Source organism: Erigeron canadensis, chromosome 6 (assembly GCF_010389155.1).
Source record: "Erigeron canadensis isolate Cc75 chromosome 6, C_canadensis_v1, whole genome shotgun sequence".
Taxonomy (NCBI): Eukaryota; Viridiplantae; Streptophyta; class Magnoliopsida; order Asterales; family Asteraceae; genus Erigeron; species Erigeron canadensis.
In genome coordinates this window covers 8,339,845-8,365,174 of record NC_057766.1, presented here as the reverse complement: position 1 = coordinate 8,365,174, position 25,330 = coordinate 8,339,845, and the positions used below count along the sequence as shown (strand labels likewise).

At 31.2% G+C, this 25,330-nt stretch overlaps 2 protein-coding genes across 2 annotated transcripts; both read right to left on the bottom strand.

Moving 5' to 3' along the window:
• Nucleotides 1-3,382: 3,382 nt before the first annotated feature.
• On the bottom strand, nt 3,383-9,623 carry LOC122603866 (translation initiation factor eIF-2B subunit gamma). The gene is made up of 13 exons (XM_043776699.1): nt 9,459-9,623; nt 9,238-9,333; nt 8,475-8,552; nt 6,997-7,077; nt 6,698-6,917; nt 6,561-6,619; nt 6,432-6,481; nt 6,261-6,348; nt 5,923-6,183; nt 5,373-5,465; nt 4,506-4,610; nt 4,237-4,353; nt 3,383-3,721 (listed from the first exon to the last, which is right to left on the bottom strand). Exons 1-13 carry the CDS (start codon nt 9,522-9,524, stop codon nt 3,656-3,658), a joined length of 1,380 nt encoding a protein of 459 aa, XP_043632634.1. The 5' UTR covers nt 9,525-9,623; the 3' UTR covers nt 3,383-3,655.
• A 3,741-nt stretch (nt 9,624-13,364) lies between these two features.
• Nucleotides 13,365-15,212, bottom strand: LOC122603783 (transcription factor MYB60-like). Its single transcript, XM_043776590.1, has 3 exons — nt 15,047-15,212; nt 14,382-14,511; nt 13,365-14,214 (listed from the first exon to the last, which is right to left on the bottom strand). The coding sequence occupies exons 1-3, from the start codon at nt 15,177-15,179 to the stop codon at nt 13,575-13,577; spliced, it is 903 nt and encodes a 300-aa protein (XP_043632525.1). The 5' UTR covers nt 15,180-15,212; the 3' UTR covers nt 13,365-13,574.
• Nucleotides 15,213-25,330: the final 10,118 nt, after the last annotated feature.

The window sequence follows — 25,330 nt, the reverse complement described above, 5'->3', positions numbered from 1 at the left end:
ACTCCTTTATTATTAATTATTACACATGGTTGACAGCATGTGCCTTTTTATTATAAATTCATCGGGGCAATACGGTGGCGATGACGGCGGTGTGAGGGATGCGACGGATGGTGATTGTGGTGGCGGCGTCAAATGGTGTAGGTTAATGATGTAAAGATGTTTTACGTAAAAAGAGGTAGTAGAGATATTTTATATATAATGAACTAATGGTGTAATTTAATATTAATGGTTGGTGATGTTTTAATTCATTAAAGGTAGTTTTGGTCAATTTGCATGTCTCATTTTTTCTAAACTTTCAACATCATGGTTATAATTTTTATATAGTAGTATAAATATATATATTAATTTAACTATTGATGAGTGAAAGAAATTTGATACCAAAAAATAAGGCATTAAAAATGAACATTTTATAAAAAGAAAATGTTAAATGCAACCTTTAGGGTTGTACTTAACGTGCATAAAAAATTTGCACTTTCTATATCAGAATTGCACCCCTAAATTTTATAGTAAGTGATATACAACTATTTAATGTACCTTAAGAGTAACCCCAAAAGCTGTCTTTAGCAAAACCCTATAAAAATACAATGAGTTTATTGAATAACAAAAAATATATGTCAGAAAATCTAACAATAATAATAAAGGAAGCAAATTTTAAATAAATTCCCACCCATAGATGAAAAACTATTTTTAATTATAACCTTTAGATTTTTTTTATCTTTTTTATTTTTGAACAACAGTGGTGACTGGACTCAGCGGCATGCCTCTTCATCATCCGGTAAAGATCCACCACGTCACCAGTACAGTCAATCCGAGACTGGCGGTGGAAGTCCCACTACTGTTCTGGAGGCAACTAGCTAAATGCTAGAGAAAAACCTCCATGCTCCACCTCATTGGCAAAGACTTCCTAATATGCCTTTCAAAGGTTTTGAACCCGTAACCAATATTTGGCTGAAAGACATAAGGAACATTAAATGTCCAGTTTAGATTACTTTGATTAAATCACTTTTCAATTTTAAGTTAATATACAAACTATTAATAATAATAACTATAACTAATAGGTACTAATATCTACACCATCTTTTTTTCTTATCCCTACCTGCAATTGAATAATCACAATAGTAAATCAATTTTATGTATGTATTTATCTCTTATCAATTTAAGTTCTTAATCACAACCATTTTGATTTTAATATATTTTTCATATCTTCACCAGTTATCTTCTTTTTTCAATTAAAATCTATTTTTAGATTCGTTAAGTCTCCAATAACTTAAAAACATGTAAATTAACATTTATATTTTCTATAAAATTTTGAAATTAATAATTATTTAACTAATAATCATTTTTTAAACGACTAATTTAACCTCAATGATGTTGTCTCTTAATATATTAATTAATAATACAAAAGATAAAAAGATACTATTAAATCAATGATCAAGATTTAAAATTAATTTTTAAATTTTGACGATTGATTTTAATCCAAATTTTAAGATTAGAGTTATTTTAACTTGAGAGAATCTTCAACCTATATTTATACTAATTGTTATAGATTTTTTAACTTTTCTTTTAACCAATTTTGTAAATTAACTTTTATTTTTGGTGTAGTATATCTGGTGTCTAACTATTTTTGTTACAAATTCGGTTTCGGTCATAAATAGGTAAATATATGAACTCAAATATCCAAAAACCTTTTTCTTAACTTTTTGGAATGTACAGATATTGCTAAATTTTTCATTGTTGCTTGAACATTTGACTTGTAATGTATGTTTTTTCTTATCATCTCATTACTAATGTTCAAAAATTAAAAAGTTGGGAGTTGATGTATTATATACTAGCACGGTACCCGCGCAATACGGCGGTGTTCATGACGGCGCGATGTGGTGGTTGGGGAGGACTTTTGGTGGTAGAGGCGGTGTCGAGTGTTGTAGATAATTGATGTAAAAATAATTGATGTAAATAGTTAACGGAAATATTTTATAGGATAAGCAATAGATAATGTAATATAATCATGAAATGTATTTTTGACATTTTTTCCTATGTAACTTTTAACATGATGCTATTCTTTTGTTAATAGAAAAACAATTATAACCTGATATTTAAACTAAGCTGATTTAATTTTAAATTTAGTTTCTGTCATAGATTGTTAAGTATATAAAGTCAAGTCTCTAATAACTTTTTTGTTCACTTTTTAGAGTATTGCTAATGAAATAATACATTGCTTTTGTTTGATTTGTTGTATAAAAATGAAGCTAAATGAAATCATTTTTTATTATTAAGAATATAAGCATCATGATTAAATAAATTAAAATACATATAATATGTTTCATATTAAAAACAACATATTTAAAATGTCTCACATTGGTCTCATAGTTTTAGAGTGTAAGAGATCAAGCCCAATATTGATTGTTGTGACGAACTCAAATTGGCGCATCATAATAAATCATTTCACTCCTTCAAGTTTTTATCTAAACATCAGATAGTTGAAGAATAAACAAGGACGAATTTTGTCATGGATAGTAATGCATGGAGTTTGAAAAGGAATAAAGAAGTAAAATGTAAAAAATGAAATATGAAAAGAGAAATGTTGATGATAATTTTTTTGTCATATTTTAGTCTTAATTAAATGATTAAAATAATAAATTAAAAGGACATATCTATTTTTTAGCTTGAGAAGTCTCCCTTTTTGTAAAGTTTTACTACTGTAGGGATAGTTAATGAAAAAACTCCCGACGATCAATGGTTCACAATAAATGAACAAACCATAGGGACATTTTTATAATTTACTCTTTATTAATATAATTAATACTTAAAGTTTTTGCAGACCCATATTTTTTATTTATACCTATATTAGAAAAAGTCAAAATTAAAAGAAAAAATCGAAAGTCATGAATGATCGATAAATAACAACTAACTTTTAGTATATAAAAAGATGGCATAAGTTTTTTTATTAATCAAATATAAAACAAATACATATATGCAGATTATTAAGCCTTCATTTTAGATATTTAATTTATAATTTTGCATCTTTTACAAAAGTTAACTGTAATATATTTTTAAAAATTAATAATCAAATTATTCAGAAGTCATGAATTCAATTCTCATCAAGAGAGGTTTTTCTTACGTTTATAGGTTTCATCATAATATGATCGGGTGGATTTCTGGTGTTACATTGATATACTTTTTATGTGTCCTCCCGCGTATTACGCGGGTTAATAATCCAGTGTATTATAAAAGCGCCCCTGCTAATCTAGCTAAATTTGACCCATTACCCTCCCTACTCGCTCATCTTGTGAGCTTTAGGAGACAGCTCCAAAATGTAAAAGGTCAATACTTGACTTCACAAGAAACCCTAGCCCCTACGTATTTACTTATCTGACATGAATCATTATCATTATTCATTACTATATTCATCTTTGTAGAAGTATAATGCTCTATTACAAACTGAGCAAACTGAAGAAAGAATAATTCACAAATCACTCTATTACAAAAAATTCAGTTTCACCTCAAACCACTAAAAACCTAACATTCTAAATTCTAACACAGTTAGCACTAAAACATAAAATTTCTCTCGTTATACAATAGGTGTGATTTCCAGTAGCATTAATGTAAACTCAAAACCAAACTGATCCTGACAAAAATGTAATGGTGGTCACTTTTTCTATTTTTTTGCTAATGCTTCCCCTTTGTGCTCACTGCCAGCAGTAACAACAAAACCAGCACCAACCTGTATGCAGCATAGCAAACAGGACATGATTAATCACACTAACAATTAACCAGATACTGACACTCAGAGATGGCACTAACATCTTGAACCGTGTTTCTCTTTAGCCTATGAGGTTTGATGACAGACAGATCGTACTGATGCTTAGAGATGGCAACTTTAACCCATTTACTTGTGAACGCATCGTTTCGGGTTATTTCTTCTGTCTATCGGGTCAGATTCTTAAACTTAGCTACAAAAACATATAGGGTTCCATGGGTCCACGGGTTCAGAGTCACCCAAAGTGCCTTATTGATAAAACACAACCTACAAAAATTAAAACTAGGTTTGTAATGCAAAAATATTCTTTTTGCAACAAATTTTAACACGGATGTTTTTAAAAAGTTAAACAAAAGGTGTTTCTGGTCAACTGATCCGGCCTGGCCTGTCCTGTCCAGTACATGTTTTTTGACCCGTTACCCAACCCTTCCACTTTGTCACCTAATTCCATGAGAGATAAAGAAAGACAGAGAGAATACTTGACAATCCTTGAGTACGGCTCGCTCTTGAAGCTGTACATTACTGGAAATAACGGAGCCTTGTATAGAACACCCATCTCCAATGGTAACATGATTCATAATGACTGAATTCACAACCTACAAAAAGTTATGGTATTAATGATCCAATAATTATTTGCTTTAATTTTATTCTCCCATTTTGCACCAGATGCTGCTTGTAAAGTACCATCATATGGTAATTATCTAGTGTTTGTGGTTATGGATTATAAAAGGGAAACATATCACCATACCTTTACATTTGATCCTATCCGACAATGACGCCCAATAACAGATCGCTTAACGCTGCATTTGTCACCCATTTGTGAACCTTCCCACAACATGCATTGCGGTCCAACCTATATTAAATTGTTAAAAGGGATGTAACTAACCAGAAAGGAGACTATTGATAAGATACAGAAAGCATATATAAATTAAATTCTACTACAAGCTTGTGGAAGTGACATTTTCAACCATAAGTGTCGGTTATCTTTCATCTCTAACGGGGTCATATCTGTTAAAGCTAAAAGATATAACTAATAAGAAAACAGGTCTAATGGGTGGAGCGCAAATGCATGGAACTCCCAAATCACTTTATTAGATGTTCAAATGATTAATATTGTACTGATTGTCTGATCAGTAGTGCAATTTGTAAGTATCATACTAATTATCCAATTAACTCAAAAAAATAAAAAATAAAAATAGGGAAGTGTTCAGAAGTCACAACAGTTCGACCCATACCAAATGATTAATTACTTATGATGTGCCAAAACCAGTTTCGAACCATTACCCAGCCTCTTCGAGCAACACATTTTTATCATCCCTACAAACATGGATAGAACCAGTCGAACCACATGCCAGTGGTATCTTATAATTAGTAAAGGGTTATCATGGTCTTTGTGTCTACAGTATATATGAAATTAAATAGTACACTCTCAATCAGGTATAGATTAGTCAGAAACCATACAACTTTGATCTCATTACCTGTAACTTCACAGAAAGAATTTCTCACAAACTTAAAGGTTCTAAGTTCTAGTCTCTTTACACCGGTGGAAGTTTGAATTTGTTTGTCATCTTGAAAATTGAAAAGAAAATAATATACAAATATCAAAATATCTTACTGTGGTTTTGGAGCCAAGAACAGCAGACGGATGAATAACATTGTTGTGCACAGAGAAGGAACATCCAGATAGGTGACTTGCATCTCCTATGACCTGGCATGCTTAGAAATGAAAAATCAGCTCCTTTCGTATATACCAGACGGCAATGTCAACCCGTCTTACTAACTAATGAACAGGTTGGTTCGCAATAGGGTATGTGTTTTATTTCTAGCGGGGTAACAGTAATATTTATAAATTAGCTATAAAGAGAACGGGTCATAGTAGCACACTAGCACATATACTTTTGTTTTTCAAGGCACCAAACCTCCTAAAACATTTTATTCAAAAGATAGATTACTATTTGACATCTATACGCATATATATACCTGGTCACGATATTTTATGGGGTAATTGTATAAGATCTAAGAAATTTGATTAAAGAGTGTTTGCACCAACCTGACGTATTTAACACGTATAGAAAACCATATTCTTCTGTTACCCAAAAGGCCCAATTATGCCACACTTAAACATGTACAACCTTAGAACAGAAAGAGAACAAAATTGAACTCACATCTCTGTTGATGTCACTAAACGCTTGAATGGAATTTAGTCTTGCACAATATTTGCTCTTACTGGCAATATAAACACAGCATTTGTGGGTTTTTCTCTCAACTGGGGCAAAACCATTGGGACCCAACGCATAAAGTTCATGAAAACTTGGTGTAGATGCATTGGCCAGAAGTTGAGAAAGCATCACTTTGTTGTTATTGATATCATCCTTCTCATTGCCATTTTCTTCGACTTGTCTTCCATTCAATAATAGTTCAGACCTCTGATTGAGCAAAAAAGATATTACATAAGAATGCTAACTAAACGAAGAAAAGTGAAGCAGAGTCTTAACAAACCAACCAGCTGACTTTTAACTAGATAAGGCAGCACATCCTGCTTTAAGCTTCTAAAACTTTGCTTCTGATCAAGAACTTCCTTAAGAACAGTCCTATGAAACGAAAGTATAAGGAAAAGAAAGTATGATTATTTTAATGAAATCAACCATCAATTAGAAAAAACTAGATCTTAAACCTTTTGAATGCATATAAATGAGCGTCCATTAAATCTGATCGAATTTCCATCTACACAGTAGAAGATCGAACCCATGTGAGAAACATCATATAGAGCAAATAAGTTTAATTCGTTAAAAGTAGCATCTACCTTTCCTACAGCACGAAGGATGCTCTTTTGAACTTTAATATCTTTCTCAACGTCCATACCTGCAGATCATGTGAAAATAGATAAGAGTACTTCTAAGATACTATTCATCGAGGAAATACAAAATCTGAAGATCTAACCGGCCGCTATATATAGAAGAAATTGTTCGGTGGAGTCCAGGCCCACAATATTATAGCGTCCTGGTTTCTTTGTTTTGTCCTTTCCACTCGAGGGGCCCGATTCAGGGGGGCCACTGACTGGCACGGAACAAAACATTGCAGTTACTACAGCATCATGTCGTCTATGAGCAGCAGCCACTGCTCCAGGGGATATATCACAAACAAGATCGCCGCTCACAACCTGCACACGGATTATAAAATTAGTGCGTCTATAAAATGGTCTTCCCTTAATCAAATGAAACAGATGTGAGATGTCCAACCAGAATGTCAGATGCAGTCAAGTGATGACCAATTGCTCTTAGAGCACCAGCTGTTCCAACTTCCTCCGGGACAGCAGCAACCTATAAATGATAAAGCTTAGCTTACTTGAACAAGGTGAATTTAGTATGACCTAAGGTGGCAAGATGTGCGGGTTGGTTAACAGGTCAACACACCAACAAACACATTGTTGCCCACTTCTCTAAGTAATGTTTGTGTTAATTATGATCATAAATATTTACTATTATATAAATCTTTGAACAAAAAACTTTCAAATAGATGTTGGACATTTTCAATCAATTGAACCAATTCCCTTTTAACTAAATAATATATTGATTCAACCCATTTAAATAAGCAGATCGACAACACTCTCATGAAAGGCCATCATGTGATAAAGAGATCTTCGGTTTCTTTCTCAAATAATAAAATACAAGATTCAAAATTAAAAAGACTATAGTATAACCAATAATTCGTTACTGGGCTGTTCGAAAAGTTAAAAATATCATTGATTCCTGATCTAAAAACTTTTACAAACTTGATTTGTTTAAATATAATGATCACTCTTTGCTGAGAGAGTAAGAATATAGAGTGATACAATATTAATTACTTAAGCTTAGTATTCTACACTTTAAGTAAGTGGCATGAACACAAACTTATATCTTGAAGTTTTCTAATCAATGTAGATAAAAAAAATATTTTACCAATGAGACCAAGATTAATTATACAATTAGATCAAATGCTTTACATTACAAAATATAAACTTTATTCCTATCTCAATCCTATGAATAGCCATCCTTCTTTCATTTTACACATAGATGTGATAAGAACCAGATAAAGTTATATTCATGATGAAGCAAACAATAAAAAAAGTTCATGTAGTTTTAAAAACAAGGATCTCCTAGTATAAGACTCAACCCTTCATGTGCCTAAATACTTAAATTCAAATACCCTGTTTATTTTTAACTTCCTAAACCAATTCTAACACCTGACTTTATCAGCAAGTAAGCTTGCCAGTCAGTGGGCAATAACAATAATAATGGAACTAATTAAAGAATGAAAAGACATTGAATGTGTGTCTCTGACTACTAATCCCTCTAAAATTTCTTTAAGTAGCTAGTACACTCTGAGATCGTATCAAGATCGGTACAAATGAACATGAAAATTGGTAAAAGAAATGTCCTACTCCTAGTCGTGAACTTAATACAACTATACAGGTACGCATCAGCAATCTAATGAAGGTCCCCACTCAAAAAGCAAAATACAAACAAACCTATGTCTCTAAAATAGATTATGCAGATGGATAGACCAGACCTAAAACCGCTAGCATTTGAGTCTTAAATCTCATCGACTAAGCTAGCTGCTACTTGATTAACATAATTAAAATAAAAACCTTGAAAATTTACAGTAAAAACCTTCATAAGTTTAAACACAGATTTATGACAAGAAAGCATAAAAACTAATTGATCAACCACCAGCTTACTTGAACATGTAATCGATCAGCATAAGCCTCTGATATCCAAATTTCAACAAGACCGTCAGTATCTTCTCCTTCAACAACCTGTACCCAAAAACTTGATTAAAAAGAGATCCATGATTGTCTTTATCTTTGAATCACAATTCCATGAGTTACTGGAACCCATCTCAACATAGACAAAAATGCAAACAAATAGAATAATTGTATCCTATAAATCAACTAGAATTACACCGTCGTTGCCAACTGGGAAAGCTTAAAACTCAATATCTAAAATTACGCATTCTACTGAACGAAAAAATGTGGATTCTTCTAAATGGGTCTAAATAATCTACTCATAAAAGTTTGTTTTAAGTTCCATCAATAAAGCGTTATCTCTGACTTATCCAAATACCATGATATGGTTGGAACTTTTTAACTATAGTGTAATCAAAATTGGCTAATTCCATACTAGTGTGACATTCTTCTAGGTGACAGGCATTTACTTGGTGCGCTAAAACTTTCGTGAGTTACATAAGACTATAAGAGGGATCCTCCTACATTCATTTGTTAACCGTGTGGCTCTCATTCATTATAACAAAAAAAATAAAATTTCTTTTACACTAGAAACCGCAAGATGCGAACTTTTGAAAAATAATGCACCGTTAGGGGTCCCAACAATTATATAATAAGTATAAGTCATTAAATCAACTAACTCAATAACATATTATCTATATACTATATATTCAATATTGAAATTAGTATTGAGAAGAGAAAAAGGGGGGTAACATACAACAATGAGATCTTTGAGATTGCTTTTCTCCAAGAGGTCCAAAACGTATGAAAGAACCGGGCGATTGGCTACGGGAAGTAGCGATTTTGGGACGTCCTGCAAACCCCCAATCAAATTAATCAAACAATAAATATATTATATACATATACAAGCAAAAGCAGATATATATATATACATATATACACATGAGAGAGACAATACTAATAACAACGATATAGGACCTTGGAAACAAGAGGGGAAAGCTTCTTGGAAGTGCCTCCGGCTAACACTACCACTTGAAAATCCATTCCTTTCTTCTCTCGCCCACGGAGGGTTTTGCAAGATTTTACACGCCTGATTTTGTGTATCTTTTTTTTACAGGGTTGTTAAAAAAACCAAAACTAAATTTTATTTATGTTTGACAAGGGCTTTAAAGACAGTACTCCGTATTACACTTTTTGGAGTTTGGCATCATTTGCACATTTCAATACGAGAGTAAGTATAGGTTGTGATATGGCGTGATATTTGGCCGTATGGGTTTCACCCGTATTAGTTTCACTATCGGATTTAAAAATTCATTGAAAATATATCAAATGACATCTTTCACGAAAGAGTATGAAATTTTAAAAATACCTATATATTTTTTTATAATTTATCCATAAAAGATTTTGAATGAATTAGAGAAATTTATGAATGAGAGAGAAATGAGTGGTTGAGATTTAAGGAGAGAGAAAAAAATTAGTGGTTGAAATTTATTCTAAGGGTATTATAAATAAGTAATAGGGGTATTTTGGGGTTTTCACTTGTGTAAAGTTGAAAAAATTGAGGAAACAAATGCTTTATAATGTAGTTGAGACCTTTTATTCATGGACCGGTTTGCTTCAGTTTGGATTAAATCTCAAACTAAACTGGCAATTCCGTTCAATATGTATTGAACCAAACCAGAACACTTTCGAATAGTACCAAACTTAATAAAGCCGGTCCGGATTGGCCTGTCTGACGTTTAATTAATTTTTTCCTTTTTTTAATTTCATATAATTATATGTAAGATTTATATTAAGATGTATAACAAACACTTAAAATTAAAAGTATAAAAGTACTAACAGGTCAAACTAAGAGATATAACATCCGAATATTGAAAAAGTTTCTTTACAATAAAAATATATAATTAATTATAAATTTGAAATATAGGCGTGTTCTTTATAATGAAACTGTAAAGAATTTGGAACATAATAGTGTTTATCTTCGTAACATATTTAAGCTTTATGATTTTAGATAACGGCGTCTTCTTCTCGAGTTGTGAAAGTATGAAGTATGGTCTGGTTTGGATTTCAGCGGTTTTTTCTTTGCTCAAACCTTACCGAACAAAATAACCCAGTTTCTAAAACTTAAACCATCAAACCTGACTTTAACAAACCAATCCAAGTACCGCGATTTGGTCTAATTTAATCGGTTTAACGGTTTGATGAACACCCTTAAATTTTCATTATCACTTAATGAAAACCTCTAATTTGGCATTTTTTGTCACCGCAATTAAGTGCATTACTTTTTATCAATTAAGTTGTCAAATGTGAGAAACATGTGGACATGTTTTACGAGTGTAAATTAAATTTGCACTTTTCATCCTCTGAATGAAAAATAATTCTTTTATGACTTTTTTTCGTAACATTTTTATACAAATAGCTTTTATTTTTCTTATTATTTTTGATTTGTATGTTGTTTTAAATTTGTGATATGAAAATATTCAAGTAAAATATTTCTGTAAACAATTATGTTTCAAGGGATATGAAATATTCAAAAGAAAAAAAATAAATTAATGTACATAAAAAAGTCATAAAAAATAATTTTTTGAGGGATGAAAAGTATAAAAATTAACAATTTAAGGAACGAAAACTGTAACTAAGCTTGCGAATAATGTCGAAAGACTTTCTTGCCCTCACGTGGGGCAACTTAACAGAATAAAAATAACGTAGTTAGTCGCAGTGATGAAAATTGTAAAATCGTGCAAAATTGCAAATCGTATTATATGGATGCTTGTATCGATGTATGATGAAAGATGCAAATTGTGCCAAGTTCAGAGGCAAAATTGCAATTTACCCAAACTTATAAAAGTAAAACACATTTCAAAGTACTATATGGATGCTCGTATCGACGTATTATATTGCGACGATGGTTGTAGCTACGACGGTGTAGTGTTGGTGACGACAGGTGGTGATGATCGCAGTGACGACGAGTAGTGTATGTTATTGATGTAAATATATTTTGAGAGTTAAGGGATAGATATATAATTAATTTATTAAAACGTTTATAGGTATATGAAGTGGAGATAGATGAATTATTTAATGAGAATGAATGGTATTTTAGAATCCCAATCATAACTGTAAAAGAAAAAATAAGGGACATTTGTTTAATATAATGTCGTAGATTATAGATAAGATACTGTATGAAAAAAAAATCAATATTTAAAAGTTTTATAAATCTAAAACTATGTAACTAGTCGCTTTCACATTGTAAGAACAACATTCCGAGGACCCTTAAAAGGGTCAAAAAATCTTTACAAGAAAAATTGTGAAAAAAAACCCTGACCGAAACTCTTATAACTTTACCAAATATATGTTTAGCATTTCTTATTTTAATCATTATCTTACGATGGATACTCTGAAATTAAGCCAAAAACGACTGTATCTTCTTAAACAAGAACCATCACTTTGATCTGTTTTGCAACAGAAGAACTTAACGCCATTAGCTTTTCCTAAATTTCTTATCTCTTACGCTTTTATTTTTTTATTTGTATTAGCCTAGCTTCATTATTAATAAAAGTTCAAATAATATTGTTAGAATTGATTTTTTTTACCCTTTCATAGATTTATAAAGGACTAGATATAGAATTTGATTAATAGGTTATCTCACTTACATCAAAATCAAAAGATTAAAAATCTCATCCATTATTTACTATGTTATGTTTACTCTTTTATAAAACAAACCTATTTCTATCATTCTCAAATTGTGAATTGGTAACCTTAAATATCTTTATATAATATACATATAATAATTTTAAAGAATTTAGTTATAATATACACCCCTGATCAATACTTAAAAAAACTACACCACCCTCTTTTACTTCAATTAGTTTTATATTAATGACCACAATGCTACTGTCGCCACACTCGTTATGCCGCATTACGCGGATACCTTTCTAGTTTACTTTTTAAAAAGGAAATGATAAATCATCCTAAATATAAACTTAAAAATCTTCTTAAAACCATAAGATGGTGACACGTGTATTTCAGTAAACCCTTCTTAACATTATCCTTTAAACTTTCCATATACCATAATCTTATAATTTAAAGGATTATTAGATTATTCTTTTAACAGGATACATATCAATTCCCTTTTAAAATACTCACTAATTTTTGTTGAGTCCACTTATTTCTTTTCCTAACCTTACAATGTGGCAAGATTTTTTATAACTCATCACTACTAATTATAATATCTCCTTTATAACACACCTACTGTCCAATTATTATGTGACAAAATGGGAGCCCAACTAAAAGTTGATCTAGCATTAACTTGAACCATCTAAAGCTATATATGCACATGAATGATACACCTACTTTTAGTTATGACTAATTACTTACTTACTTAGTACCCTTGTCACATGCCTTCCCTTTAACTCCTATATCTTGTGTACCAAAGTTTCCCCAGAGTTTACATGTGAACCATATTTCACAATCACAGACATTTACGTACATTCAATAACATAATTTTCTTTGGTTTTTTTAATTTTAGTAATCTATTAATCATGTTTTTAATTTGGTTGTACATAATTTCACCTAATGTATTAATCTGGATGGAACTCTTCGTGGTTTGATTCTAGACAAAAAAAATGAGTAAATGACTTTCCATATATATAACTTGGCAATATGAGTTATATTTCTTGGAGACAGAGTTCTACCATCACCTTATGCAAAGACCGAAGGTCCTTTGCTATATATCATTTGGATAGAACCTGAAAACAGATTAACATCTCGACTTCCCTCATACACTGTCATGGTATTGCGACCGAAAATCCGTAAAAACGGCATTGGATGTTTACTAGCTTACTTGCTTACAGTTATATATATATATATATATATACACGGGGTTGGTATAGTTAATACGTACATACATTATACATAACACATGCATACATATACATATATATATGTGTTTCAAATATTGTAGAGCTAGGTAGGAATGAATTTATTAAGGTAGAATGTTTTTTCTACCATTTGATTAGATTACAGTTGGAAACAAGAATTCAATAAAATAGAAAAAAGAAATATTAAGAAAGCGGTACGTAGTTTACTTGCTTGCTACTATATGGCCATGGCTCCAGCTTCTACTTGACTTGCAGATTCATCTAGTAGCCATTTTTCAAAGAATGTCAAAGCAGGATTATTATTATTATTATTAGTATAGCTCAAGCTTTCTTGTTTCTGAAGTTTTCTTTCATGCAAAATACATGCAGCCTTCTCATGATCATCAGACCCATAATTAGTACCACTAATCATCATCTTGTCCCAACATCCATTATCAAATGAAAGAACAGATCCGAATTCAAAATCGACACTTTCTACATCAGGACTATTGATGAGGCCCTCTTTCCGTCCGGTTTCTTGATCAGCAAGTTTCTTATGTGAATTAATTGTTGATGAAGAAGTAGATGATGATCTCATCCATCCTTCTAATAATCTTGAAATGTTTTGCGTACTCGATGCATAGATATTGGAACAATGAGGAGGGGTAGTAGTCTTATTATTGTTTGTCATGTTTTGGTGGCTTTTGCCAGTGGCCTGGTGCATCTTGGATATGGCCGCTAAAGTGGATTCGGATGGTGGCATTGGTGAATTGAAGGCTGATTGTAACTTCTTGATTTTTTTCTTTAAATGAGTGTTCCAGTAATTCTTGATATCGTTATCTGTTCTTTGTGGGAGATATGAAGCTATGGCTGCCCATCTGCACATTATACACAAGGCCGGCTTGAACTTTTTATTCAAAAAAGATACGTACACCCCCAGATAAAAGATGTATCACTTTTATCAAATAAAATGTATATATCCAAGCCTCAATGATCAAAAAAAAAAAAAATGTCGCTCAAGATATCGTTCGATGAGTAAACTTACTTGTTACCTAATAATGCTTGCAAATGAATAATCATCCCTTCTTCATGTGGAGTGAAGTTGCCCCTTTTGATACCAGGCCTTAGATAATTAGTCCATCTTAGTCTGCAACTCTTGCTGCATCTTAACAAGCCTTAAAAATAGATTCAAACATAAAACATAAATTCAGCTTCAACACTTAAACAATTAAATTAAGTAACATGCCGGCCACTTAATAAGATTGATTGAAACCAACATTCATGGAGCCAATTTCTTGGTATTTTTTCATCCTATATATTCAGTTTATGTTTAGTAAGTTTAGTCGAAAGGTGATGTCATATAATTCTCTTCTAACTAGTGATCACATTTGTACTTATCAAGTCTATAATCAATAATCAAGAGCTGCACACTCATGATCAAAATGGGTACGTGTTTAATCTGTGGTTTTGATCGTGTCAAACAAAATTCCTAAGTGTGTTAATTAGTGATCATGCAAGCAAATAAGTACTTATTTGAGATGCTTCATAAATATCTTGATGTTATTGATCAAATAGTATAAACTTTAAAGATATCTTGATGTATTTTGGAGCCATATTATGATACAAATATTTGTATATATATGTAGAAGACTAGAAGTAGAGAAGTAGAAGTTGCATATGGTCATTCATTGTAAATATAAAAATGAGTACCGGTGTTTGTAGGCACTGATCTCCAGTTTCCAGGACCATGATCTTGGATGTAAGTAACCAAAATGATATCTTCTTCAGGGGTCCATGGGCCTTTCTTGATGCCAACTTTATCACAGCATGGTGGCCTCCCCATGGAATTACCAGCTAGCTAGCTAGCTCCAATCACCTCACCTCTTAAAATCTTTGTTGATGTATATATACACTTTGTGAATATAAGATTTTCTTTGGCTTGTCTATTACTTTTTACATCCCTATATTTTAGGTATATACAATTTCAACCTTTTACATTTCGTGTCCTAGTCATTCCTTGTCTTCGATTTTAGAAAGTGTTTGATAGGATGAAATGAAATAGAGAAAATTAATGAAAAATACGTTTATTGTTTAGTTGCATTAAAAAGTAGCAGGAAATGATAAGTGATAATCATTTCTATTCTCTCCATTTCTTATAAATTGAAAGAGAATGTTTTTTTTATTTGTTATGTAGTTTTATTTTTCTGAACAGTGAGATAATAATTAGTAGTTAACATTTGAGATATGACTGTGACATCCAATTGATTAGTATGTGAATCTCGAACCACATATGTCTGAGATAAAATCCGGGACATAGATAAATTAAGTTGTGTATTGTTTATTTTTTTAAATCTTTTTGTCTATTTTTTTTACACTTTTATATATTTTGTTTATTCTCTTTTGTATCAAACAACAAAACCTATTAACTTTCCAAGTATTTAATTTTTTCCCACTATATAAAATATCTCTTTGAATTTCATCTCATAAATGCATGTTTCGAGCTTCATATACTGCCCAATGGATGTTAATATGGTCTCTTAAATGGTAACTACTAACTCGTAAAATCCCCCTAATAGTGAAAATCCATCCATTTTTTAATTCAAACAAGCTTAATTAATAGGTTATTACACATTAATCTTTCTAACGTGTACCTAATTATTTTAAAACTATGAAATACAAGAGAGTATTAGGAGTGTGCAATTACTTCAAAACAGTATAGAATATACGATCAGTCGATCATTTAGGGGGTGTTTGGGGTTGCGTTTACAAAATAAATTTTACTTTTTTAAAAGAAATTATGCGTTTTCAAAACTGCAAGCATGTAAGTACATGCTTTTCAAAAATTGCGTTTTCATAGCAAATAATCACTTTTTCACCCAAACACGTTTTTAGATTATTTGTGTTTTACAAACGTAATAATCAAATAATCACTTTATATCGTAATCCCAAACACCCTCTTATTATAGCATAAGAGAACATTTGTATTTGTAATATTTGTAATCTTATAGGCATTGAATAACATTAGATGACAGTTGGATGACCAAAAGTTGATTATCTCAATTCTTAAGTGGTGTAAATTGTAACTTAAAATGATTTCTTTCTCGTAGGGGCAGTAGGTGGAAATTAACTCAAGTCACAAGTCCATTGGTGGCCAAAGTATCTCTCCCATCTTTTTCTTTCATTTAACCGTCACATGAGACACCGTTCTTTTTTGTCATTTCCGTTTTTTATGATCACCACAAGTAGGTTGCCAATACGACGGATTCGGGTAAGAGAGTACTATCCCTATACCCAAACTAAAAAACGTTAGCACGAAACCGATCCTCAGTATCTTATCGTTTACTGCGGCCTAGCTACTAGACAGCAAAGCAATTAAGTTTTTCGTTTTTCAAGCATTCAAACCTCACCTCTAGACTCATGGCCTGAAACTTTCTGGATTATTTCAATGCATCTTTTAAGACTCAATTAAGGGTATATCAACACCAAATAATTTGTGGATTGATTAGTCACAAATTAGGGTTATTAAAACACCGAAATCAATCCGCGACAACTAAATCCACAAGCACAAGAAAAAAAAATGAAAATTAAAATACAGAGTATCTCGAGAACAAATTAGGCTATTAAAACACCGAAGTACACAAGAATAAAAAAACGACAACTAAAAACTTTGTTAAAAATATATCGAGTCACAACTCCAATGAAAGAAAACGAAATTTTAACGACTACGTGCTCATACTTTTTTTCGGTCTAACGACGTACGATTTGTGAAATAAAGCATTTTGAATTATTTGGATGAATTTTCATTAATTTATTAAAGAAATAATAATGTGTGGTTTATAATGGTTCTCGCGATTTTTTTAAGGGTTTTCAAAACCCTTCGTCTATATGCTAACTAGTGCTCAGACCCGTCCAATGGATGGATAGTCTCAAAGTATATTAATCAAAAGCTAAAAAAATTAGAATTCAAGTATATTAAATTCCTATGACCAATATCACAATTTAATCAATACGAAAACTAAAGAAGGAGACATATAAAAATTAACTCCATATAAATATTGATTCTAGTGTACCTTTTTTTTTCAACTTTTAATTAAAATACTAATAACAATAATATTAATAATGATAATAATAATTTAAGTTCATAATATATTGAATTTCATAAAAGTGATGATCTTTAAAAATTAAAAACATGTTACCTGGTATAGGATGAGGTCGAACCTTTTGGTAGTCGATTTTTTTTTTTTTGTCTGGTCATAGGTTGTTTTTAGTGAGAATATGTGAGGGTTTTATTATTATGATAATATTATGATTGGATCTATATTTTTGTTTACACCGTGATGATGAATTATACTTGCTAATTAAGCCTAGTTAAGTTGTACAAAATTTTTGTAGGATTATTAAAATAATAAATAAATATTAAAAAATTAGAGGATTAATAAGGATGGAGTATTAGGATCTAGGAGGGGGATTAGGGGTGCCAAGTGTACCTAAACCCCCTCTTTTAGTTATATTATAGATAATAAACTATACATATATATAAAAAAAACGACAAAATTTTATTTATATCTATAATACTATATAAACTTTTGCACCCTCCTCTATTTCACAATAAAGTATTTGATAGGTCCCCAATGAGATAACAGGATGGTTTAAGATGTCTCAAAGAGTTGTAAAGGGGAGGGGAGATACAACTTTTAAACTTAATACAACTCTAAAAAACTTTTAATGCGGAATATAAATTATCTTAAATTATTTATCGATAATCAACTTGAGATAATTTAACAATGAAAAAGTAAAGATGATTTGCAGAATATAAAGACAATAAGTGCAGTCTAAAAACAAAGTGCAAGCTGATTTCAACTCATTCTTTTATGGATGAAAATAAAAAGAAGTACAAGTAGTTATGGAACAGATTAGCCTACAAATCTAACTACTTGGTTGAATAGCAAGTTACAACTTTAAATATTAACTCTACTAGCCTAAGCTGGGTACAACACGAATCCAAGCTGATAGCTTTAATCATTGTGAGAGTTAATGTAATGGATGCACACATTCTTAAGACTCTAAGGTTGGTTTATGTAGGCATCAGCCATGCCCTGGATGCCGTCCATTATTTTCCACGCGTCTTGATCTCGTGACCTCTACTTGATCAGTAGCTGGTGATAGTGACATTGTCCTTTTTGTTCCCCATATACTCACCAAAAATGATCGTGCAGCAACTATATAATGGACAACTCATAGAATGTTTACAATCAACAGCTGACACTTCTAGAATGTCCTTTCTGATGCTTATCCAATTGTATGATGTTTATACAAAGTTAAATAACAAGACTGGAGCACTTGCAATACTCCAGGCTGAACTTGTACCTTCCAAGCTGACTGCATGAACCAAGTTGATTTCCACCTATCAGCTTAGCCTTCTATCCTTGTTCTCTATCTTTGACTTAGACCAAGTGCTTATCTTCCATTTGATGCAGCTGGAATGATACCATCTTCTAGTGAAGATGTTTAGGCTGACTTGGATCAGCCCTGGATCAGTCCAAGCTGACTCAGCTACAGAACCAAAGATTTAAGTATTTCTGAATTGTTTGTGAACTTCAAATCTTATAATGTATGAGCAACTTGACTCCAACAATATTGATATATTTAAAATGTTCTTTAAACATATTGATAACTTTCCATATAATATACCTATGATATCCTATTAAGTTATTGATTATATTTTCCTTAATCGGTTAATTAAACTTTCTTTTTATATATTTACCTTATATAATTATCTAAATGATTTATTATAATATATATTTTATAACTTTTAATTTATACTCCTATAATAAAGAAAATAACCTCCATGTCAAAAGTTACACGGAGGAAAATTTATAAAATACCCTTAATGAGTATATAATACTATCAATCATTTTTTCTTTTAAAATATCCACATTAACCATTTACATCAATTACTTTTACATCAATCATCTAACATCACTCAACGCCGCCACTACCACCAACAACCGTCCCCACCACCACGAAAACCGCCGAATTGTGCAGGTAACGTGCTAGTTATGAAAAAAATAATAAACCTTTTTAATTCATCGGAACATTATCTTTAATATGTTGTACGAGTATTATGCTATCATTTTCTTAAACAAGTGTTTGGTTTAAAATTAACGTCGTCACGTCACCTCACATGTTGTTTATTGTCGTCGTCATCGTGTGAGTACCCATTGTGTAAGTACCCATTTAGTATAAAATCAATGATAAAAGATGCTTATTTATCAATAATGAACTTTGTATGAATTTATCTTGACTTTTTAACAAGGTTTTATAATTTAGAGAGCACAAAAAAGTCCATGTCGAATACCTAGTTAAAAAAAAAGGCCCAAAAGCCCATTTCCTTTAGAAACCCTAACCCTACTTATTCACAACTTCTAGTATTTCATCTTCATAACTTCCTTACCTAACCCACACAAAAAAGTTGTATATTAGAAAGGCAAGGATCCAAGATTCAAGGCAAAAAAAATTTCTGAACCACCAACCATCCACGCCCTCCATAACACTCCATACTTAAATTTTCTTTCTCCCAAAACCCATTTCTAGGCCTTTCTTCTTAATCCACCAACCACCATCCTCCCTTCTTCTCGAGTAGTGGCCTCTTTTATATTTATCCAAACTCATACGAGTTTACAAGTCGCCACATATCGAATCGAGCAGGGTTAACTTAAGCATGGGGTTGAGTGGATGACTGACCAAGACCCGATTTTGGGGCCCAAAATTTATATGTTTTTTATAATGTACGAATATAAAAATTCTATATGTATCCAACTGAGGCCATTACGAAATTAACAACTATCCAAAAATCAAACTATATAATTTAGTCCATATATAGAAAAACGGATTTTCTAAAAATTGTCCCTAAGGCAATGGTGTTAGGGTTTTATTTACGGATAGTATTATTCATCTAATGGTCTAAAACATAACGTATGAAAGACTCTAAATCTTTTATTTGTCAAATTATGACACTAATTTGTTACTATAATTTACATTATGAAATAACATAGCAAATTATGATTATTAAATGTCAATAATGTTATAATATAAAGATAGAAGAGAAGAAGAATTTGGGAGAGAAAGAGAGGTAATTTTATTAATAAGGGATAATCATAGGGTTACAATAAGCTTTGTATTTATAGGCTCCAATAGAATGTTCTAGAGAATATGCCAAGACATAAATAAGGAAGTGAATATCCATACAATAATAAATATTCATAATACTCCCCCTTGGATATTCACAAGTTATTATATGCAAATATGGTGTTTGCTGCCTCATTAAAAACCTTACCAAGAAAAACCCAGTGGGATAAAAACTCGGTGAAGGGAAAAAGAGTGCAGTGCGTATAATACTCCCCCTCATCTGAACATCCATCTTTTAAATATAAAATGTTGATCTTGTATATAAATGACTCGATAATCTGTTGAATTATTGCTCAATCAGGTGTGATGAAGACTAATTGTGTCACCGTCTTGTTGTTCATATATCGAGATTGACTCTATCATTGTTTGAGCTTGATCTATATACACTGCAATATCTTCAAATGATACCATTGAGTTAGTCTTGTGAACACATTCTTCTTGTACGTCTTCATTATTAGTCTTTGATCATGACCATCTTCATAGTTTGATTATGTGCTTGATCTCCATAAAATTTGTAGTGCCATCATTTGTGAAAATAACTAAATTGTTTGTAAGTGTCCTTTGAGCGGATGAGACAAATATCTATCATCAATATATCCAATCATCTTTGCAAGTGAACTCTTTTATCTCATGTATCGAAATATGTCTTCAGTTTCATCCACCGATAGCTTGTTGATTCAAAGCCATTTATTGCTAATACATTTGTAGAATGATGTAATATGGGTGATATGTAGTCATCAATGGTACTGATAAAATACATCAACGTCCCATTTGCAGTTTGATAACTGATTTTAGCTTAATGAGTAAACTTTGCCAATATTGAAGCTCTTTGACATTTCGTCAATATACTTTCATAAATTGACAAAAGTCTCATTCAATTTATGTTCGATGTTTCGAGATAATACAACTCTAAGTTGTAGTATATCCATCTCTTCATGAGATTCAGTTATGTGAATTTTGACATCCATTCATTAATTATTTATAAATCTCCCCCTTGGATGTCGAATTTGCAATTGATGATATGGCATGTAAACAATTGTGCCATACACATATTTTGTTCGGCCATATATTAACATAATAATCTCAAAACCAATATTGTTCATAAAAAGTATTCATACATATGTTGATCATCAAAAATATGATTCATGCTCCAAGCATTTTAAATCTATGTGAAACTTTAAGCCATTTGCAGACTCCAATGATAGCAAGGAGATACAAATAACTATTTGCATATCACGGCTTTCAAATCTACCAATAATATGATCAACCATGGGAGAAATATATCTCGGTCTTTGCGAAAATCTATTGTAACATCAATTGCGCCATATACTTCAATATATCAGTTTCTTATGTCGCTTTAGCACAAAGATCGGTTTATATAAAGTATGCTACACATTCTTATGTATGGACTTCATGTCCAAAAATCTCGTGCACGATAAAAGGCTTTAAATCTTTTGGAAGCATTATTCATATTGCTATTTTAGCCAACATATCTCAATTTCTGTACCTCATTGCATATATGCCCTTATAAATTTGCACGCATATTATTTTGCGCCTTATAACGTACATAATTGTTGTCGACATCATATCTTATTTCGATTCCATGCTTTCGATTCAATGCAATACTTGACATGATATATGTTTGTAAGAGATCTCTTCATTATTCAAATATCATCAGTTCTTCATGAACCATCATGTCTATTGTCTCTTTAAGACACATGTTTGGGTCTTTTCACCTTGATATGACCATCACATTTATTGTTCCTTTCTATTTCCGAGGCTTTTTATTTGGAATCGATATCTTTTTGTGCGTGTTTCATAGACTCATATAAGTCATCATTTTGAGATACGATCAATTTGGAGCATTGAAATCAATGTATATGGCTTTATTTGATTTTGTGAACGTGTAAGTTAATTGCCAAACTTAAGTGAATCAATCACCATATGAACCTTATGTACAATAATCATTATAAATTGTTTAATATCTCCCCCTGAATAGATTCCTCTTTTGAAATACATATATTTGCATTGGCATAGAATATATATATCATACCCAAGATAACGGGGAGGAACTATTTTATTTTGTTCGCATGATGCATGATCATATTGTATAATGACTTTGCCCAAACATATAATACATAGTCTTGCTCTCATAATCATTTAATTTGCAATAGACGCTTAATAAGCGCTTTAGAATTCACCACCATTTACGAATACTCGCAATCTTATTAGCTAAGCCATTATTGAAGCAACATTCATGTTGCGCTTTTCATGATATGTGACCATTTAGACGATGCATCGCTTTTGAATAACTAAATGGTATATTAGATGTATAGGCCACATACATCCTCTTGTATGATCTTTAGATATATAAGGGAATTAGTCCCCACTTGGCTAGCAATTGGTGAATAATTGATAATTTCTAAGAGCTTATAAACTCATTACTTTGAAGAATCTGCGGATTCTCTTTTGCATCATATATAGATCCGGGATGGTCTCACCGGTCATGCCAAACAATAATAACAAAATCATGGTTCATAAACGTGATTCAAGTGCATACGATGATACCAAAGTGTATCATTTACTCTTAAATGTTGTTCCTTTTTGATCAAGTTCTATTAGCTATTGATGTAGCTCTTTAGGAACCAATAATATGTCAATAATATGACCATCTTGAATACATATATAAATGTCTTTGAAGTGAAATAATGACATATAGTCTTATTTAGTCACTAATAATTTGGTCACTCATTGTGACAACTCGTGTTCATAATGAAAACACTATGATTAGTGAACTCTCATATTCATTTGATCATATAGAAGTCGATCATTGCTAGTGTTATTAAGAAACATTTTGACATTTAAATTTCCATGACCATGACGCATATTGATCATTCCGATCGCATGTAATTGCATTCACTTTAGTGAATGAATACCACACCGTTAAACGGCTTTAGAAAATTTTTATCATATTGTAACTTCATGATCATCTATGTGAAGTTGTACTCTCTTATATTAACAAATTTCAACTTCATGTGCAACTAATTGTAGCGAGTCTTTAGAAGAATCACATGTTTAAGATTATCATAGAATTCTTATGACCATTGTCATAAATTTTGATATGCTCTCATATTGAGCTCTTATAATTAATGGATCTTCATGATTATATCACACCAATTTGGTGATCCTTTTCTTTAAGAAAATGAGAGTGTTTCAAACTTGAATTTTACATATGCCAATTGATCATAGTATTATATGTCAAATTTTCGACATAATCACATGGATATTGATAATCAAACCAAACTTTGATCCAACAAAATCAAAAGTTGTAGCGCGTTGCACAATATTGTAGCTATGATTCCCAACGAAGAATCATTAAGAACCTTTGAACTACAAGTAGTAGCAATCAATGACATATCCATATTATTCTTTACGGAGAATTTTGAAACAACTTCATGTCAAATAAACATAACTCTAGTTATGATATTTCTTTCAAGTATTTGACATAATTGCATGGTATTCGATAACCATGTTGCGTAATAAACTAATGTTATTAGCAAATCATACAATTTTTGTCCAACAAAATCAAATATAATTTTAGTCCATTTGACATAACATGTAGTTATGATTCTCTATAAAGAATCACTAAGAGCTTTTGATTTGTAATAATTGTCAACTAACTATTGAGATTTCTCATAATTGCAACAGGTATTTCACCGCTAAATATTCAAGCGTTGACATTATTTCAACGACTTTCTTCATCGTTATATATTTGCTCTTAAAATCCTCATGGAGGTGATGTTGGAGAAAAATCATTGATTTTTCATGTTCTTGCATAGTGGTCTTATCCAACTTTAATTGTGTCTCCAAGATTATTTGGAGATTGATGAATTTGATATATCAATTATAATTATTTCCACCTTTGCAATATTTTTCATTGTAACTACAAAATACTAGAATATGTAGTCACTTGTAGCTCTTGTATAATAAACCTTAGTTTATTAGTCTCATATTGAATTCAATTATCATTGTAAATAACCATTGTTATATACTTTTATGAGCTACAATTTTTATGCTTTGAATAAATTCAAATAGTAGCAAAGAACTACATGCTCTTTTTTTTTGAAGTAACTTTGATCATTGATTTAATCCCAAAAGATGAAACCTTTGAGTTTCTTATGCATAACTATAGTTATGATTCACCTTAGTGAATCACGAAAATATCAATTAGTGAGGAAACCTTTAAATTTCTTTTGTATAACCGTGGTTATGATTCACCTTGGTGGATAACGAAAGAACAATTAGTTCCTTTTATTACATAACTAATGTTATGAAAACAATTGCTTTAAGAAATCTTAAGATTTAATGAAAGGAAACCTTAAGTTTTTTATGCATAACGGTAATACGTTATGATTCACTTTAGTGAATATCGAAAAGAACATTAGCTCTTTAATGCATAACCGAAGTTATAAAATCGTATATTGCTTCAAGTAATCTTAAATAGAACAATATGTTCTTTAAGGAACAATTTATCCTTTTATGCATAACTGATATTATGTAGTCGTGTATCGCTCCAATAACCATTTGTTCTTTTTTATGCATAACCTTTTGTTCAAATAGTTTAAGTTGGCTAAGAAGTAAAATGATTTAAAAAAAACCTCATGTTGTTTGATTTATTAAAAACCAAATCGTTTTGTGCATAAAAGGCTTAAAACACAAAAGTTTATCAACCATGTGTCATCAAAATTTTATGAAAATAATTAAACCATACCTTAGATTGATGGAATTGTACGTTGACTACCGAAT

Excerpts from the sequence above, each read along its gene's own strand:
- LOC122603866 (XM_043776699.1), bottom strand. The coding sequence starts at position 9,524 with ATGGATTTTCAAGTGGTAGTGTTAGCCGGAGGCACTTCCAAGAAGCTT. Across the intron at positions 8,553-9,237 it reads ATCTCAAAGATCTCATTGTT|GTTGTTGAAGGAGAAGATAC; the intron begins GTATGTTACCCC and ends TTTTGGGTACAG. Across the intron at positions 6,620-6,697 it reads TCTTCTATATATAGCGGCCG|GTATGGACGTTGAGAAAGAT; the intron begins GTTAGATCTTCA and ends CATGATCTGCAG.
- LOC122603783 (XM_043776590.1), bottom strand. The coding sequence starts at position 15,179 with ATGGGGAGGCCACCATGCTGTGATAAAGTTGGCATCAAGAAAGGCCCA. Across the intron at positions 14,512-15,046 it reads ATCAGTGCCTACAAACACCG|GCTTGTTAAGATGCAGCAAG; the intron begins GTACTCATTTTT and ends TCTATTTTTAAG. Across the intron at positions 14,215-14,381 it reads CAAGCATTATTAGGTAACAA|ATGGGCAGCCATAGCTTCAT; the intron begins GTAAGTTTACTC and ends TATAATGTGCAG.